Here is a 20,457-nt window from a genome sequence, read left to right as displayed (position 1 = left end):
TTATTTAGTTCCTAACCCAAATTTAAAATCTGGTCAGTCGTGCTCTTTGAAAGCACGAGCTCTTTCATCTGTTTGAGGTCCGTCTCAAAAGATCTAAGCCTGGTTTCAATCCTTTCATCCATCTTCTTCTCCAGATTTGCTGATACATTTTCAATGTTCCTATCAACGGTGTCAAACCTTGTGTATAACTTACAGATCAATTCGTAGATAGTTCTAACCGACTCATCTTCGATAGTTCTAACCGACCCATCTTCCCCAACATCTTCCTCCTCACTTACCTTTTTTCCTTTCTTCTTCCTCTCCTGTGCAACTCCTTCACTAGTTTCCAACTCCTGACTGTTGGAAACTTTCATCTTCTGGACTTTCCGCTTCTTTGCGGGAGGAGATTCAGACTAAACAACTACTTCAGCTTTCTTTTTCTTTTTCTTCTTATCACTCCTCTTAACATCCCAAAAACCTTTAACAAACGTATTAATATGTATGTCTTCGATCAGGCGATCGATTGCTGGGTCGTCTTCTTGTTCTGGCCACGAATGAAATAGCTCGCAGCCATTTTCCTTCATAACCATATTAATCACACGCAGCTGTAACATAAGAGATTATGAAACCCATCAGTAAGTTTTAACTTAGCCAACACTAAAGAATAATTCAGCCATTACTAAAACATAACTCAGCCAACACTAAAGCATAACTCAGCCATAACTCATCCATTACTAAACAATCACTCAACCAGATATAAACCTTACCTCACCAAGCGCTTTGATCTCTTCAGCAATTACGGTTTCCAGCGATGAACGTGTACGGTTTCCACCCCATTGAAGCATCGGTATGCCACCATCTTCAGCTGATGCATTCCCAAACCGTTCTCCAAAGCATTTGATGGACTCATACGCCCAAGCCTGTAACACGGGTGTAAACCCACTAAGGGTGTACGACTTTCCCGTAGGGTTCAACATCTTTATAGAATCAACAAGAGCTTCAAATGCTAACCGACCCCACGGATACGTCTTCATTGCTTCTTCATCAAAAACTCTTTTGGCACTTTCATATGGAAGTCTAGAGTTATGATGCAAACCATAAAGTCCAATGTGTTGAAGAAGCAACAGTCCCAACCATTTACGATGATCAGGGTTAACCCATCCCCGGCACACTTTTAATGCTTCCCTGAGTTCAAGTAGCGTTGGACCTGCCCCACCAGGCACTTTCAAAAGTCTGAAGAACTCTTTGTGTTCCTCTTCAAGTTCAAACCGTTCAGTAGGCATTGGGTCTATGTTTAACCCCGTCACATAATAAAATTCATTCAACCCAAACCTGATAGGTTGACCGCCGACCACAAACCAAAGCTCCTTCTTATGTACCCTTAACTGGTTACATAGTAGGAAATGTACAACCTTACCAGACCAGACGAATTGGCTATCAACTAGCTTAGAGATTATTCCAATAGGTACATCCTTCGTTTTTTCCCATGCATCCAGTCCTATTGATTCCCTAATCTGAGGGAATTCTCTCATCCTGAAATTGGTGTTAATATCTCTACACTCTATATTAGAGTTTCCTTCAACGTATAGTCTTGGGGGGTAATCCCTTGCTTGTTCTTCAGAAATAATCACCATCGACATCTGTTATAGTTCATAAGTAAATCATAACATAAATCAGCCATAACATAAAACCAACTCAGCCATAACATAAAACAAACTCATACACAAAGCATAACATAACTCAGCCACAAACACATAACTCATATGTAAAGCACAAAATATCTCAGTCACAACTCAGTCATAACTCAGCCGCAAAATAAAACAAACAGTAAATCAGCCATCGAATCGAATAAATCTAACAAATCAGCCGTAAACCCTAAAATAACTGGCAGCAACATAAAACAAAAAGTAAATCAGCCATCGAATCGAATAAATCTAACAAATCAGCCGTAAACCCTAAAATAATTGGCCGCAACATAAAACAAAAAGTAAATCAGCCATCGAATCGAATAAATCTAACAAATCAGCCGTCATTAACAACGGCGACAATCAGCCGTAAATCATCGAAAAAATCTACATTCAGCCGGAAAACTCGAAATTAAACAGTCGACACATACCGGATAGACGAAGACGAAGAAGACGAAGAGAGAGAGAGAGAGAGAGCAAATTGAAGAAAGAGAGTGCGACGACGAAGATAGAGAGAACGAGTAAAGATGGCGAGAGATGACGGCGAGAGATGACGGCGGGAGATTGACGGCAAGAGAGTGGACAATGACAGTGTATCGCCGGCGACAAGAGACGAGAGTTTCGATAATTTTTTTTTTTTCGCGGTTTGTGAATAGTTAAAACTATTCACTTTCCCTCTCTTTAATATAAACAAGAGAAACAAAACTATGGATCTAAAAAAAATTGCTTAATGACGTGTTAAATCATATCTGATGTATATTTTAATTTGCTGATGTGTATTTTTTTTATTTTTTTACTCCAATTCGAAAAACAAAACCAAGGGGTAAATTGTAATTACACCCAGGGCACTAAACATTCTAGTAATTTTCAAAAGATTTATAGATTTGAGTAATAAACCAACTTTTGGATAACATTTGAGTAATTTTAATTTTATCTGATTGTACGCATTTTTAGATTGATGTTTTCGATGGCTTCGTGCTACAAAAAAATAATTCCTCTGTCTCACATAGATTGAAGTTTTGAAATATTTTTTGTCCCACAAAGATTGATGTTTTGTAAACTTCAAGAAGTAATCATTGAAAATATTTAAAATTTTGAATTGTTATTGGTTTAAATTTAAATAGTATCTCTTTAGTCAAGGAAAAAATATATTTAAACTCACTAATCATTGTTTTTTTTAAATATGTAAAAACTTGTAAACATCAATCTTTGTGTGAGACAGAGGGAATACCTAATAAACAAAAGTAACACAATGATAATCTAGTAATCTCTTACTACTATATTTCAAAAATCTGTATTAATTTTTTACACCCAAAGACATATGGGTGAATTATTATTACCATAGAACCTGGGAAGTGAAACAGTATCATGAGCTTGAGTTCAGCTTTTTTTAAGGTCAATTTTAATTATCCACTGGAAAAGCATAGTTCAGTTCTCCATCAAAAGACTCAAAACTAAACTAAAAAGCCCCTAACTCCCTATTTTTATAGATTTCACAAAAGGTTAAATGATTCTCTCCATCAGACTTATAGTAGTAGTACTACTTTCTTCAACATTTAACTTTTAAACTACAAGTATTATGAAAAAAAAAATCATAAACAAAAACTAATATCAAAATGTCTAGATCCACATCATTTTTTTTAGTACTCGATCAGATCTTGTGATCTAAACAAAAAATACACATCACGATTCACAATTCACAACAAACCTCAAATATGAAGTGATGTTAAATTAAGGGTGAATGTCATGAAAACCCACTTTGGGTTGAGTTCTGTCACAAAAACCCATTTTCCACTCATGGTATACTTTCCCAAGTTTTTTGCTTATGTGTCCATTTTCCTTTTACATTTTTGCCCTTACTAACAACTTACCTCTCTTTCTCTCCTTCTTTTCTCTCTTTTTCTCTTCTTTTTTGTTGTTAACACTTTAACAAAGTAAAATATATTTATTTGTTATCATAAAACAAATTTTCTATTTATTTATATAAAATATGTTATGATTATATATTTTTTACATTTTAAGATACATATTGATATATTTTTTATGAATTTTTAGATTATACAGTATCCATCAGTCGTTGAACATTTGTTCAATTATAAGTGGATAATCAATTGCAGTATTGTTAATAGATAGTTACTTGTGTTTATTCATACAAAATATACATACATAAATTTGGTTAGATCTTTATCCATAGCATATTATCCATAACACAACATAGACCAAATAAGTACAAAACCCTTTAATTCTAAATTTTAAATCCTAGAACATAAACCCTTGAACCTAAAACCAAAACTATTCACTTTAAAAAAAAACAAAGTTTAGTGGATAGAAAAACTGTGGATAGGTCTCCATGGATTTACAAAGCATATCTAGACATTAAGCTGAAGAATAGCAGTTGAATGGTGGCTATGGATATGATCATGTGGATATTTTTTTGTGGATACCAATGTAGACAGACCAAAGAATCATCATACAACATCCACACAATTAAATCCATAGACACCATGAGCTCCTTGCTTCATATTTTGTGTTGGTCCAGAAACATATACACTCATAAGTGGTTAATAAACAAAATAAAAATTAACAACATTGATTTATTTAGAACATTGAATATCAATCATGTGGATTAGTAGTTATGGATACTTATCTTATAATATCTTGCTCATTCTTTACATGAGCAGAAATTTGTCCAAGATAAATTAGCCACATAGATTTCTTTTAGCTAAATGTTTTTGTACTATTTTTCAGCTAGAAGTAGGTATATTAGAACTTAGAAGTGTCACTAGAAGCATACTACACAATAAACATGGTCATTATTAATCTCAAAGCCTATCCACCAAATTCTGACCACGTGGACAAGTAATCCAGATGAAATTTATTGACAAGTTTGTTGCATGGTCAAACATCACTATAGTTTAGCCACTTAGATGTCTTTTAGCCAAATGTTTTTGTACTATTTTTAAGCTAGAATTAGAAATATTAGAACTTAGAAGTGTCACTAGAAGCATACTACACAACAAACATGGTCATTATTAATCTCTAAGCCTATCCACCAAACTCTGACCACGTGGACAAGCAATCTAGATAAAATTTATTGACAAGTTTGTTGCATGTTCAAACATCACCATAGTTTAGGGTTTAGACTTTAGATGGTATATAGATTCAATGTCTATGTTTTGAGTTCAAGTTGTATTGTCTAAGGTTCAAGGTGTAGGATTTAGGGGTTAAGGTTAAAAGTTTAGGTTTAGGTATGTGGATGATGTGTCTATATTTTTAATTCATGGTTTAGGATTTAGGGTTCAAGGTGTATGGTTTAGGGTTTAGGATTTAAGATTTAGGGTATAAGGTTTACGTTTTTGGGCTTATATGGATTTAGTGTCTATGTGGTGTTAGGATTTAATATTTAGGGTATAAACCCTAAACCCTAAACCCTAAACCCTAAACCCTAAACCCTAAACCCTAAACCCTAAACCCTAAACCCTGAACCCTAAACCCTAAACCCTAAACCCTAAAAGAAATCCTTCTAGCTGAAAAATAGTACAAAAACATTTAGCTAAAAGAAATCTATGTGGCTAATTTATCTTGGACAAATTTCTGCTCATGTAAAGAATGAGCAAGATATTATAAGATAAGTATCCATAGCTACTAATCCACATGATTGATATTCAATGTTCTAAATAAATCAATGTTGTTAATTTTTATTTTGTTTATTAACCACTTATGAGTGTATATGTTTCTGGACCAACACAAAATATGAAGCAAGGAGCTCATGGTGTCTATGGATTTAATTGTGTGGATGTTGTATGATGATTCTTTGGTCTGTCTACATTGGTATCCACAAAAAAATATCCACATGATCACATCCATAGCCACCATTCAACTGCTATTCTTCAGTTTAATGTCTAGATATGCTTTGTAAATCCATGGAGACCTATCTACAGTTTTTCTATCCACTAAACTTTTTTTTTTAAAGTGAATAGTTTTGGTTTTAGGTTCAAGGGTTTATGTTCTAGGATTTAAAATTTAGAATTAAAGGGTTTTGTACTTATTTGGTCTATGTTGTGTTATGGATAATATGCTATGGATAAAGATCTAACCAAATTTATGTATGTATATTTTGTATGAATAAACACAAGTAACTATCTATTAACAATACTGCAATTGATTATCCACTTATAATTGAACAAATGTTCAACGACTGATGGATACTGTATAATCTAAAAATTCATAAAAAATATAGCAATATGTATCTTAAAATGTAGAAAATATATAATCATAACATATTTTATATAAATAAATAGAAAATTTGTTTTATGATAACAAATAAATATATTTTACTTTGTTAAAGTATTAACAACAAAAAAAAGAGAAAAAGAGAGAATAGAAGGAGAGAAAGAGAGGTAAGTTGTTAGTAAAGGCAAAAATGTAAAAGGAAAATGGACACATAAACAAAAAACTTGGGAAAGTATACCATGAGTGGAAAATGGGTTTTTGTGATAATACTTTAGTAGAAAGTGGGTTTTTATGACATTTGCCCTTAAATTAAATGGAAATAAAGATTTAAGGTTTTTTACACTGTTTTATTTGTATATTTACCTAAAGTAACAAAGTTATGGTACGATAATAAGAAAAGAAAATAAATTTTGTATGTGTGTTCTCATTTCATAGCCTTATCGCTTTCGAGGTGTAGATGTTATACATTATTCATTGGTCGTCGAGCCCCCATCACAACCATTCTTTTTTTTTTTTTTTTTTTTAATTTTCATCCAGAATAAATATCTTTTTATTTTAATATATAAAATTATTTGGTAAATATTTTTTTTTGAAAAGAATAAAAATTATTATTAGTTCGTATGAATGATGATTGAAGTGGTAGTAGCAGTGAAAAAACAAAGCAATCCATCCCCCACCCTTCCCCATTGCTTAAGATTCTTCTTCTTCTTCTCCCTTCTTCACCTAAAGAGAAGTCACATGTCCCTTCTTCTTCATCATCCTCCCCTATACCTAATCACCAAACCCTAGAGATCCCAGATCGGAGCCATGAAGAGAGATCTTCATCAATATCAAGGTCGATTGCCCAATAACCACGGAACCTCTTCTTCTTCATCTTCATCATCTTTACCCGTTTCTAAAGACAAGATGATGATGGTCAAGGAAGAAGAAGACGGTGCAAACATGGACGAGCTCCTCGCTGTGTTAGGTTACAAAGTTAGGTCATCGGAGATGGCAGAGGTTGCTTTGAAACTCGAGCAGTTAGAGACTATGATGGGTAATGTTCAAGAAGATGGTTTATCTCAACTCGCGACCGATACGGTTCATTACAATCCATCGGAGCTTTACTCTTGGCTTGATAATATGCTTACGGAGCTTAACCCTCCTCCTCCTGGTGCTTCTTCTAACGTTTGTTTAGATCCGATCCTAACTTCCCCGGAGATTGTTAACAACAACTCTTTCCTCACCGCCGCCGGAGGAGATTCTTCAATAATCATACCGGCTTCGGATTACGACTTCAAAGTGATTCCTGGAAACGCGATTTATCAGCAGCGATCTCAATTCGCGATTGATTCTTCTTCTCCTTCTTCAAATAATAATCAGAACAAGCGTTTGAAGTCATGCTCTAGCCCTGATTCGATGGTTACGTCCACCTCAACGGCTACTCAGATTGGTGGAGTCATCGGTACGACGGTGATGACAACCACCACCACCACCACGACAGCGGCGTCGGCGACGGCTGAGTCAACTCGTTCTGTAATCCTGGTTGACTCGCAGGACAACGGTGTACGTTTAGTCCACGCGCTCATGGCCTGCGCTGAGGCTGTCCAGCAGAACAATTTGACTATAGCGGAGGCTCTGGTGAAGCAAATCGGATGCTTGGCTGTGTCTCAAGCTGGAGCAATGAGGAAAGTGGCGACTTATTTCGCCGAAGCCCTCGCGCGGCGGATCTACCGTCTCTCTCCGCCGCAGAATCAGATCGACCATTCTCTCTCCGATACTCTTCAGATGCACTTCTACGAGACTTGTCCTTATCTCAAATTCGCTCACTTCACGGCGAACCAAGCCATTCTTGAAGCTTTCCAAGGTAAGAAGAGAGTTCACGTCATCGATTTCTCCATGAACCAAGGTCTTCAATGGCCTGCGCTTATGCAAGCTCTTGCTCTCCGAGAAGGTGGTCCTCCGATTTTCCGGTTAACCGGGATTGGTCCTCCGGCGCCGGATAATTCTGATCAGCTCCACGAAGTTGGGTGTAAATTGGCTCAGCTCGCGGAGGCGATTCACGTCGAATTCGAATACCGTGGATTCGTCGCTAATAGCTTAGCCGATCTTGATGCGTCGATGCTTGAGCTTAGACCGAGTGAGATTGAATCTGTTGCGGTGAACTCTGTTTTTGAGCTCCATAAGCTCTTAGGTCGTCCCGGCGGGATTGAGAAAGTCCTCGGCGTTGTGAAACAGATTAAACCGGTGATTTTCACGGTGGTTGAGCAAGAATCGAACCATAACGGACCGGTTTTCTTAGACCGGTTTACTGAATCGCTGCATTACTATTCCACTCTGTTTGATTCGTTGGAAGGAGTTCCGAGCAGCCAAGACAAAGTCATGTCTGAAGTGTACTTGGGGAAACAGATTTGCAACCTCGTGGCTTGTGAAGGTCCTGACCGTGTGGAGCGACACGAGACGCTGAGTCAATGGGGATACCGGTTCGGTTCGTCCGGTTTTGCGCCGGCGCATCTTGGGTCTAACGCGTTTAAGCAAGCGAGTATGCTTTTGTCTGTGTTCAATAGTGGCCAAGGCTATCGTGTGGAGGAGAATAATGGATGTTTGATGTTGGGTTGGCATACTCGCCCGCTTATTACCACCTCCGCTTGGAAACTCGGCGGCGCACTGAGTTGACTATGATGGATACGGTGGTGTGCTATGGTATTATTGGGAACCGATTCGGTCATCTAAGTTGACTCGAAGAAGCCGACGGTATCGGCGGCGCTATGGTGAATGGATTACTCGGTCATTTGAGATCGAATCAGTGGACCGGTGATGACATATGTTCGGACCAGACCAAAACCGAACTGAATCGAACCGTGTTTTGCCTTCTGTTTATTTATTTAATATTTATTATCACCTGTTTAAAATTTTATATATATGAAATATCGTTTTGGTAGGTCATTTTTCAATTTATGCCTTTTTTGGGATCAATTTTAAATAGGCTGAGTATGTATTTATTGAATCATATTTATGAATTCTTCTTAAAATAAAACTATGATTTAATCTCAATTTCTTGGCAGAAAGATTTAGAAACATTTTCTTCTTAACTTCACAACGTATGAATGGGTAATGTAAGAAGTATAGTGATATTAGATATTTCTAGTTTAGTATGTTAATGAATAATGAATAATGAATTTTCTAAAGTAAAGTTGAGAAAGAAAAAGGTATGAGGGCGAGATATAATTATTACGAAGAGTACTAACTACTACTATTTCATGAAAAAGGTTTTCATAACTTTTTATTGTGGAGTGTGATTCAACTATTTTTGCTTACTATTTTTACCTATTTCTTATTGGCTGTTATCACATGATGTTAATGGGTCATTTCATATCGAACAAACAAAATTTATAAGTTGGTGAAGCTATTATTTAGATCTACATATCAACTTTTTTAGATCTGATGTATATAATCTTTTGATAAATGGTAGTAAATTACTTTGTGCAGGGGTTTGTAACTTATAAACGTGTTCTTTGTTGTTATAGGTATCAGTCGTCATAACTCATAAGACACATACGAGATAGAGATTAACATTTTGATTTGTCTACACGTATGACTGTCTTTTTAAAGTCTAAAATCTGGTGTAGATGCATATTTTATGTGGATGTGAAAAGTACATGATATTATTATAAACCGCCGGAACAAATTAAAAAAATAAGAACAATGCGTCCTATATATTTAAATGTAACCTGCACATTTCGAGCTCGACTCGAAATGCTAAAGGAAAAAAAAAATACTCTTAAGTTTTAGTTAGACGATTATAATAACAAGGTTCAAGAAATTAGTAGATACCCCACAACACAAGGCAGCTCAAGTCTCAAAAGGATTGAACCGCCCCATATCATTCATTATTAAACCATTTAATCACAGACATGTAAATCAATAATCTCGATTAATAATGAGTAATTGTCCACATTTTCTTATTCACTGATGTAGGCTTAATTATTAATCTTATCTGTTTCTTAAGAAAATGCAAATTAATTAGATACAAAGGAAGGTCCCCATGGCCATATGCATGAAATGCTTTTTAACCAACAAATTGCCAACATGCATGTGTGCAAAATTCTCCTTTGACCCCACGCTCAATTTTAATAAGTACCATATAGTATTTTTTTTTTTTCTTTCCTCTATCACATCGAGTTTCAATTTTTTTTAATATGATATAGGGGTCCATTTAATAATCGATCATTGTCCTTTCAAATATTTCATCACACAATATATATAGTTTTTATATACGTCAAAGCATATAGAAACATTGGATTTGGCAATTATTTCTCTGCAAGATATTCGATTTTCTACAACTTTTATAATAGTGTGAATCGAATTTTCGTTTTTGCTTATTCTCAATATATTAGTTTGGTAGAAAATAAGTAAAGTTTTTTTCAAAAAAAAAACAACAAATCTTTAAACCAGATATCTATCTTAATCTTTTTTGAGTATATTTTTGTGTCATCCTTTCTTATATTTGTATCCAAACAAATACCAACTAAATTCTCTACAATCCGTACAACCAAATACAATGATTTCCTTATTTGATAATATTAATTTCTTAAAATCTATCTACCTAATTTAAAGCAATATGTTAGATTAAAATATAATTCTCCTTTCACTTTTATTTAATCTTATATTTAATTATTTAAATTACTATTTATTACATAAAGTTAATAAAATTTTAGATTTTTTTCAACATATGATGTGATTTGAATTTTTATAAACGGATATATATTTTAAAAATTGTTTTAGGATTTTTGTAACCAAACAAGTATATTCGAATATAGATTATTTTACATTTGAGTTATTTTAATATATAATGAATATCTATCTTAACATTTTTGAGTACATTTTTGTGTCATCCTCTATATATTATCCGGATTTTCACAAAATACACTTAGGTTTAGACAATTAATCAAAGTTTATTAAGGTTATTTGTGTGATCTTAAATGTCGGGTCGGTTTTAATTCTCAAATCAAAATATGATTGCACTAATCAGATTTTTTTTAATTATATAAAAAAATAAGGTAAACATGGAATTCTACAAATAAAGGAAGAAAATAATATCTATGATGATGTGAATAACAAAACTGTTTTCAAATGATAGAAGATACAATTAATAGATTCCGATAAATAAGGTAAGATGATTTCATTTTCCAATTATAAAGTTTTCTCACAAAACATAAAATCACACTCATTAATACATAGGATATTAGAAGCATATTCCGAATATAGTTTCCCGAAATTTTCATTTGGAAATCACATCAATATCTTCTAAACTTGCTCATCACGATTTTTGCGAATCCTAAATGAAAAACCCTACAATCTTACCTATACACTATAAATACTCTTCCTTCACTTCACCTTCAAGCACCAAACTTTTCCACTCTTCTCTTAAGCGAAAGCAACTAAACTATGGCTTTCATTCACCTCACAAAAAATAGACTCATGAGTTATCTATTTCAAATCTTTAAATTGGTTAATCATTATCAATTTCAAAACAATCCAGTTCGTAATAGTTATGTTATTGCTGCAATTCATTATAACAGGCCATATGTAAGTCCATCCAGTAAGTGATATTTTGTATTGGTAACTATCAAACAGAAGATATCCAATAAAGCAAAACCATCAACTATTCTTATTTGTGCTAATACAAATAAGAAAAAAAGTTGATCTATTTATAATATATACTTTAGATAACATAAATAAATTATTAATTACTGTGAAAACACATATATATAACAATGTAACATTTATATTAAAACTCAAAGAAACTTAATCTATTTATAATATATTCAAAAGTTTGTTTTTTTAAATTGCCTCGTGGTGTACCACGGGGTCAAACCTAGTATTACTGTCAAGATCGGATCACCATTCTAATCCCCTCATAAGCATTCCCTAATTCACACCAAAAGATCGATATTGCATATATTAAAAAAGGTCCATTGATTTGTGTAACGTCAGAGATTATATTTGGGACAGTAGTAGTAGGCGGACCAGATTAAATATTGCTTTACGTCGTTTTCATTATTTTACTTTTATTACTTACTTGTATAGTTGTATTAGTTGTATATAATATGAAAGGAGGTACTTACCTTTCTATTTATATCTTCTTCTTTTTTTTTCTCTCTTTGTCAACTTTTATATATAACTTCTTCATTATACTACGATTTATATATTTACATTTTATATAGACAACTACATTAATAAGAAAAGAAGATTTTTTTTGTTTTTGCCAAAGTTTAACCATAGGCTTTTTACTTTGTAACAGCTAAACACTTACACTTTTCTAATGATATTAACATTCACAGCAAAAAAAAAAAGAACCCTTATAAAAATGTTATTCTAAATGGAATAATAATTCGCACTAAGATTTTCTTATCATTATTGGGCGAACCTGGGAATAGAACAGTGCATGTCAACGAATGTGACATTTGATTTTTATCCACATTCGGATGTTCCATTGTTAATTTTGTTTTTACTTTTTCGGACGAACAATTCATTTTGTTTATAATAACTGTATTTATTGAAATTCATCAGATTATTTTGTTTGACCATATAGCCAATAAATACTGATTGTTAGATATAATACAGCCGTAAAAAAAAACGTTAATGAAGTCCCAAAGCCAACTACATGCATGAAATACAGATTATTTAACTAGTTTTGTTAGATTCAACTAGTTTAACCAAGATAAAAAAATTAATGGGCCTCTCTCATTTCATGCATTTCGATTGTTAGATATAATACAGCCGTAAGCAGTACTGCTACTGGCTTTGTAAATGGACATTTGAGTTAAACGTTCCTGATATTGGAGTTTTGGTACCTCATAGATGGAAACTTTCTGAAGTTGAGAAATAAACAAATGGTGCTGATGAAATAATGGTCATAATAGTGTTCAGATTAAAAACCTAAAATATTTAAAATGGGCCATCGATGAAGTCCCAAAGCCCATTTCCACGGTTTCTTTACCCCGCCCGTCCATTGTGATGAGTTTTGTCGACGCTGAAAGCCCGTTAGAAGTCTCTTCCTCCACGGTTTGTATTTTTTTTTGTGTGTGTGTTTGGGAGCAAAATCTCAAGGGGGAGAGAGAGAGAGAGAGAGAGAGAGAGAGAACGTGATGAATAGTTGGGGACGAGATCGCAAGCACCAATCCCATTTCTCTCTCTCTGTCTCTCTCATTTTAGATTAGTCTTCGTCTTCTTCCTCCTTTTACCATCATCATCATCTCCAAGAAGAGACCTAGTCAAAAAGTCCTTTCTTCTCTCTCAATTCCATCGATGGATCAAAGGCCTCTTGGATTGCTCACGATTCACGTCAAACGAGGGATTAATCTCGCCATTCGCGACCACCGTAGCAGCGATCCTTACATCGTTATCACCGTCGGCGATCAGGTTCCATCTTTTATTCTTCTTCTTTTTTTCTTCTTTCTCCTGGGGAATCTTGAAATCTATAGAGAACAAATCGCCTTATATTCGTAAAAAAAAAAAAAAGAACAAATCACTTGGGATCCTCTGTTGTTAGTTTTCTTGAATTGTTCATATGGTGGTGATCGTCACTTTTATTTCTTCCAAATCCTCTGTTTTTTTCTTCTAAAACAAGAATGAAACAAAAATGTTCAGACATTGAAGACACGTGTCGTGAAACGAAATTGCAATCCAGTGTGGAACGAAGAAATGACTGTTGCAATCAAAGATCTCAATGTCCCAATCCGCTTGGTAAACAACATTCAAGCTTTGGTTCAGACAAGTACTTACCTTGTTCTGTTCTGTTTCCTGTCGGGATAATAACATTATTGTGTTTTGTTTGTTGTTTATTATGGAATGAAATTTGTTCAGACAGTGTTTGACTGGGACAAGTTCACGGGGGATGACAAAATGGGAGATGCGAACATTGACATTCAACCCTACTTAGAGGCTTTGAAAATGGGGATGGAGCTTTTGAGGCTACCTAATGGATGTGCTATCAAAAGGGTTCAACCGTCAAGGCACAATTGTTTATCAGATGAAAGTAGCATTGTTTGGAACAATGGTAAGATCACGCAAGACATGATCCTTAGACTTAACAATGTCGAATGTGGCGAGCTTGAGATCATGCTTGAGTGGCATGAAGGTGCTGGTTGCAGAGGTATCACTTCCGTTGCCAAAGAAGGCTCGTCCTCTACCTAATTAATAATGTTCTCTGTGTGTGTTTTTGTAATGCATCAGTTGTTGTTGTTGTTGTTTCGATATTGTATAAGCAAGCAATTATGTATGTTTTCTTGATGACCATTTTCAATGCATGATCAAGAACAGAAGCTGGAAAAAATTTGAGACTTTTTTATGAGTTTTTTCAATTTCTGTTTTGGATTCTCAAGTTTTTGTTCTTCTTTTGTAATTTTTGCATATGTGATGTATTTTAGATGGGCTACAAATTTTAAACTTCAGTGGACCATTCCTTAGTAGATACGGCCCATTAATATAACACAGACTATGTACGCAACATGTTTATGGGATGGGATTGTAACGGACGCATTTATGGGGTTCTCTCGTAGCTTCATTGGATTCGTAGGTCAATTATAGTGGTTCGTACTTTGTAGTTTGCCTTAGTCATATGACTCATATCTAATCTTCATGGGCCAGTATATTGAATGCATATATATAAAATAAGATTAACTAACTGTACGAGATTTAATAAAGATAAGGCACTAGCTACCCGGAAAGTCTCATTTCTTAAATTAAATGAACTATAATATAGTCTGTCTATTTCCCGTCATGGTCATCAGCTCACAAATCACAATTATGTATACATACATACACGCAGGTCGCAGGTATATAAAATATGGAATAATGAGCAAGCATGGTCGATTTTGACGATGTCTAAGAGCTTCTCCAACAAACCCTCAAACCTTCAAATTTGAAGGGTTTTTGAACTCCAACAAACCCTTAAAGTTTAAGGGTTTGAATAGTGAGCCTTCAAATTTGAGGGTGCACTATTGAAACCCTCAAATAATTTTACAAATTTCATTTTAGTCCTTATAATATATATATATATATATATATATCTTACAAATAATTTTATCTTATTCAATTGTTATAAATATACCTATATAAATTCAAACACACTAAATTAAAATCATTGATATATAAAAGATATACCATTTACAAAATATTTTTTTTACAACAACAATGCAATAATTTATCATATATGGGAGCACTATGAAAATAGTTATATTGAGTAATTTTATTCTTTTACATGTAATTTTCTTTTATGTTTTTTGAAAATTACATATTAATTTGTTTTATCATATAAGGTATTTTATTTTTTAATATTGTTTGATATAATTTTTTTTTGTGTTTTATATATAAATATATTTATATGTAAGTTTTAATCATTATGTATGTAATTTATATTATCATGTAACTTTTATTATGTAATAATGTGTGTTGTATAATAAAATAAATAAGATTTTATGTTGTACAATATAGAAAATATATGTTATAGATTTATTTATGAGTTTGTATCATTATTAGTGAATTTTGGAAATATTAAGGACTACTATATAGCAAATTAATTAGTTTTTAAAGATTTTTTTGAGGGGTTATTGTTGGAGCAAACCACCCTCAAATCTTCATTTTAATGATTTACTCCCTTCAAAATGAGGAGTCTTGTTGGAGATGCCCTAAAGTGCGCATATACACATGGTCCTGAATATTTGCTTATATGTATTTTTTCAAGTCTTAAGAATATCTTATTATATACATATTGGGTCTGATTGGTGACCACGTTTAAACGAAGCGGTTAGAAAAGTACGAGCGGTTGTAAAGATAGCAGTTAAAGATAGCAAATAGAAAAGATGATGTGGTAAAAGAGAGCGGTTGAGTATTTAGTTTGATTGGCAGCATTATAGCGGTTGATTAGTGGAATGATATTAAAAATTACAATAATTTAAAACTAATTTAATTATATAGTAAAAATATGGACGAAGACATTATATTTTATAACATGAAAAATTATAAAATCAAAATTTTTAGTGGTTGTGATAATTATCTAAAATATTTAAACAAATAATTGTAATTTAGTCTCATCATTAGGCTAATTATATGTTTTTACAAGTCAATTTGTCATTAAAAGAAATTGTGTTTTTTTTCTCTTTTGTAAAACAATTAAAAATTGTTAAAACCAAAACTATTAATAAAACATAAAGCTTATTGGGTCAATTTAAAAATCCATTGAGATATAATTTATTTATGTGCATTATCACAAACCCGTTATCATCTTCTTCTTTTTAATAAACCTGCCATTTTGAACAAATGTTTAGTGCAAAAAGAAAAAAAAAAAGTTGATCACTTTGTTTGCAACAGATGTTGTCAAACGCTCAAATTTTTTGGTGGTTGATTCCCACTTTCTCAACCACTCAAAATCAGCTCCAGCCACCTCTTCCTTCCACTAACTCCAATTACTCATTCCAAACACCTTCTCCAACCGCCTTGATGATTGGTAACCAATTGAGCATTTCGTTTCCAAAAGAGGCGTTTAAGTGCTTCCAATCAAAGTCGTTGATTGATGGTCATTGGAGTGACTAGTTTGCAAACAAGGCGTTTGGGCGCTTCCAATCAGACCCATAGTGATTGTAAAAGAAGTGGTTTAAAAGAAAGCGGTTTAAGTTAGCTCATGGAAAATGTGGTAAAGTAAAAGAAAGCGGTTGAGTATTTAACTTGATTGGTAACATTACAACGGTTGAATAGTATAAGTTATAATAAATTGTAAAAAACAAAATTAGTTAAAAATTAAAAAATTAAATGAAATGATAAATTATTATCTAATTCATAATATAAAATATCAATATATTTAAATGATATTAACTAAATGATCAAATGTGATATTATCAAAATTATCAAATGTATATTGTTAAAATCTTCATTATATGATATTAACAAAATCATAATCTTCATTAAAAAAAACAGCATGTTACTATTTAAATCATAATCTTGATTTACTAAATTTTCTTTATTTTTGGCTTACTAACCTTTTCCTAAAAAAATATTGAAAAGAATAGCAACATATATCAAATCAAGATTATGATTTGAATAGTGAATAAAGAAATAAAAAACTGTGCAACCTTTTGCCCAAAAAAATAAAAAGAACTATGCAACCTCTTTATAATGTCAAACGTTGGTTTTTGTTAGTGGTTAGGATTAGTGTTTGTAACCACTAAAAATAAGCTCTAACCACCATCTTCAGCCGCTTTCCCTAACCTTAATATATATCCAACCGCTTTCTCCAAAAAACTTGTTGATTGGTGGTCATTGTAGCGGCTCGTTTGCAAACGAGGCGTTTGGGTGCTTCCAGTCAGAGCTTATTTTTAGTGGTTGGATATATATGAAGGTTGGAAAAAGCGGCTGAAGATGATGGTTAGAATTTCAACCAATCATTCGAGTTTTTTTTTGTTTGTTTACTTCAAATTGTGGACATATCATTTTTTATGTGTGTACGAAGTTTCTTTCTTTCGTATCATTTTTATTTTATTTTATTTATGATTAGATGAGAGAACCCTTTTTATTCGTCTATGGGTTAGAGCTTACTAAGTTGGAGTCCGGTTTGTGGTTCGTAGTTTTAGTGGTTTTCGAAGGTTGCGTGCCACATAACTTGGTTTGAGGATTGAGAGATATGGCCAAGTTCAAAGAATTCTAGAACAACACCACTCATTATCTATACTATTCAATGGGGAGTACATCTAGAGATAAAAAAATAAAAGGAAAAACAAAACATATATCCATGTTGCCAAACAGACCCACTTGCCTATATAATTAAAAAAAAAAAAACTAAACAATAGTGACAATTATTAAAGAAATAAATGCTTAACTATTTTTATAATTGGTTATAAGTTATAACGATGGATACTTAGATTTCATATATATATATATGGATATGGGTGTAAAGCATAAATAATTAATTTTTAATATATTAAGTTTTTCAAATAGTTTTCTAAATTAAATATTAAACATTTATAGTTAGGGAGTAAAAAAGAAATAAAAAATGCAGAATTCCATTCAATACCCTCTAAAAAAAATTGAAGAGCAATCAAAAAACAAAAAAAAAAAGGTAGTTAAGGGCTAAAAACTCAAAAATTTAAACCATATGTAAAGCTATCCGGATCATGGATAACCCGTTTGGATCTGGACGGAGAAGGACGCAGATCCTAATTTTAATGCTTAATTTTTGGATTAGTTACCTAACAAAATTAAAAACAAAAAAACGTGAATAATCTTATTAGGAAATAATTAAACCATTACAACATACTTACCATGAAATGAAATGTGGAGTGAATAATCTTATTTCATCATTCAAATAAACATATTCTCGAATCCTATATAGTACATACCATAAAAAGTGGAACAATAATATATTGTAGCAAAATATAGTTACCTTTTGAAATTAATACAACTAGAAATTTAGAATCCTCTAAGTGGCATATTCTCCAAATATTCGAACATAGTATTAGTACCTAAACAAAATCATTTACAATCTTCTACAAATCAAATTTGTTATGTCATGAGTTCCTAGTCTTCCCTTAAATATTACTATCATTCATTTTGATTGAACTAAAAAAATATTTTCCCTTAATCATATATTTAACAGTTACTTACTTTCTAAGATATTTTGAGATCACCTCAACAATAAATTCGACGCCTACCTTCTTTATAAATACCAATCTTTACTCAACTTTGAGACTCATCAAGAAAATATATATTTTCACCTCATTACGATCTTTATTCGACTCTACCAAAATGCTTCCTTTGTATTCCAAAGATATGTCAAACGGTACAACACATCTTGACATAGTTTAAGTGAGGGTTCTTCAGTGAGAAAGGAAAAGCCGGTGTACCCATGAGAATGGGAAACCATCGAAAGCTTTGGCTTCACTTATGCAAGTGGTCTATTCTAGCCAACCAATCTCAGTTTATTTTTCTAATGACATGAACGACTGTATGTGGCCTTTTATTTTATTTTTTGGTCATCATGTCTCTTTATGTACCTCTAATTTAGAAATTTAGAACTAATAGCAAAATGAGTTTTGGAAAAAATAATGGAGAAGTGGTCATATATTGTTATTCTTATCTCTCTCTTTTTTTTCTAGCTCTAGCTTTTCTGTTATATCAGTTTTTTTTATTCTGTACATAACAAAAACTGAAAACATTGATAATTGGACATGTCAAACAAAGGCAAATGAAAAAAACGATTAGTATAAGATACATGGAATCCTGCCATCTACATTGTTAAACAATATTTGAGAGTACATGCTCAAATTCTTACGCCTTTGAATTATTAATGGAGTCTTATTACCATAGTAAGAAGATAACTGTATATACTAGCTTACTCATTCTAAACTCCTCTTTCTACAAGTAAACAACTCTTTAGGGCACCTCCATTAGTTATACATGAGATGTTTTCTCTATTTTTTTTAATATTAGACTAAAGACATTTATCAAGATAGAGAAATAAAAATGTCTTTGAGAAGACATTTAAGACTCTGCTGAATACACTCTTAAATAATATGTTATATTTTGATTGGTTCTAATTTATATAAATTAATATTTTAAAAATAAAATTAAGTAAAGACATTTTTGAAGGGGTTGTGCGATGAGGATGGTCTAATGGAGTCACTATGCGATTCAAATTCAATAGCAAAGAATTTCGGGTGGGTGGATATATTACTTATTTCCCCATTTTTGTTCAATAACATTCTTAATTATTATCTTGAAGCCTTTCAGTACAACCAAAATTTGCGGGTGGGTGGATTTGAGTGCTAAAATATTTCAATCCGAAAAAAAATATTTAGCAAGGTAGAGTTTTATAAAGGGTAAGTTTGATATAATTTTTAGTATATTTTATGGACTTATGGTTTTTTTGTATACTTCGAAGAAAAAAAATATATATAATAAATTAAAATTTAATAATAAAAGCTTATAGTGCAAAATTTTCAATATAAAAAAAAATATGAAAACTAAGAAAAAATCACTTAATGTGGAGTAATAAAAATTACTACAAACAAAATACCAAACTACCAATTCACTTTGTTATTAAATAATAAAAGTTTAAATTTAATAACGGTAAATATGATAACAAGTCAAATAAAAAGTAATACTATAATGCTTTAACTAACACTTAAAAGATTTAAAATACAACAAAAATAAAATATATTCAAAATACAATTAAACAAAAAATTATCTTGTTGTGTACCCCATGTTCAAACCTAGAAACAAAATGTAATCTAATATAGGTGAACCATATATAATATAATAAAAATTAAGAAGTCAATTAATTTTGTAATATTTTTATTATAACATATGATATATAAATATACTATAAATTATATTTCTGTTTATTCCATATGGGAGTTCGAGAATTTATGTTTTCGTCCTGTCCCGTCTCGTTTTCAATTGAAAATACATATTTGTCTCATATCTAGAATGTCCCGTATTGGTAATGAATTCTCTTATGCAATAGGAATTTGAGAACGGGTGGAGATCATAATGGAACATGACAAAACGGAAAGAGAATTACGTC

General features: G+C 32.3%; 2 protein-coding genes across 2 annotated transcripts; both read left to right on the top strand.

Annotated features, from left to right (window-relative positions):
- Positions 1-6,358: 6,358 nt before the first annotated feature.
- On the top strand, positions 6,359-8,930 carry LOC104779468 (DELLA protein RGA). The gene has a single exon (XM_010503833.3). The coding sequence runs from the start codon at positions 6,705-6,707 to the stop codon at positions 8,550-8,552; it is 1,848 nt and encodes a 615-aa protein (XP_010502135.1). The 5' UTR covers positions 6,359-6,704; the 3' UTR covers positions 8,553-8,930.
- A 3,537-nt stretch (positions 8,931-12,467) lies between these two features.
- On the top strand, positions 12,468-14,262 carry LOC104779467 (protein C2-DOMAIN ABA-RELATED 10). The gene is made up of 3 exons (XM_010503831.3): positions 12,468-13,301; positions 13,530-13,625; positions 13,746-14,262. Exons 1-3 carry the CDS (start codon positions 13,188-13,190, stop codon positions 14,073-14,075), a joined length of 540 nt encoding a protein of 179 aa, XP_010502133.1. The 5' UTR covers positions 12,468-13,187; the 3' UTR covers positions 14,076-14,262.
- The last annotated feature ends 6,195 nt before the right edge of the window (positions 14,263-20,457 follow it).

Source organism: Camelina sativa, chromosome 4, assembly GCF_030686135.1.
Source record: "Camelina sativa cultivar CO46 ecotype springtype chromosome 4, ASM3068613v1".
In the NCBI taxonomy this organism is placed as follows: Eukaryota; Viridiplantae; Streptophyta; class Magnoliopsida; order Brassicales; family Brassicaceae; genus Camelina; species Camelina sativa.
Note: the sequence above shows the minus strand (reverse complement) of the source record. Positions and strands in the feature narration are given on the sequence as shown.

Bases quoted from the DNA above. Each gene is read 5' to 3' on its own strand.
- LOC104779468 (XM_010503833.3), top strand. From the start codon at position 6,705: ATGAAGAGAGATCTTCATCAATATCAAGGTCGATTGCCCAATAACCAC.
- LOC104779467 (XM_010503831.3), top strand. From the start codon at position 13,188: ATGGATCAAAGGCCTCTTGGATTGCTCACGATTCACGTCAAACGAGGG. The intron at 13,302-13,529 runs GTTCCATCTTTT...AAAAATGTTCAG, and splicing joins TTATCACCGTCGGCGATCAG to ACATTGAAGACACGTGTCGT. The intron at 13,626-13,745 runs GTAAACAACATT...AAATTTGTTCAG, and splicing joins TCAATGTCCCAATCCGCTTG to ACAGTGTTTGACTGGGACAA.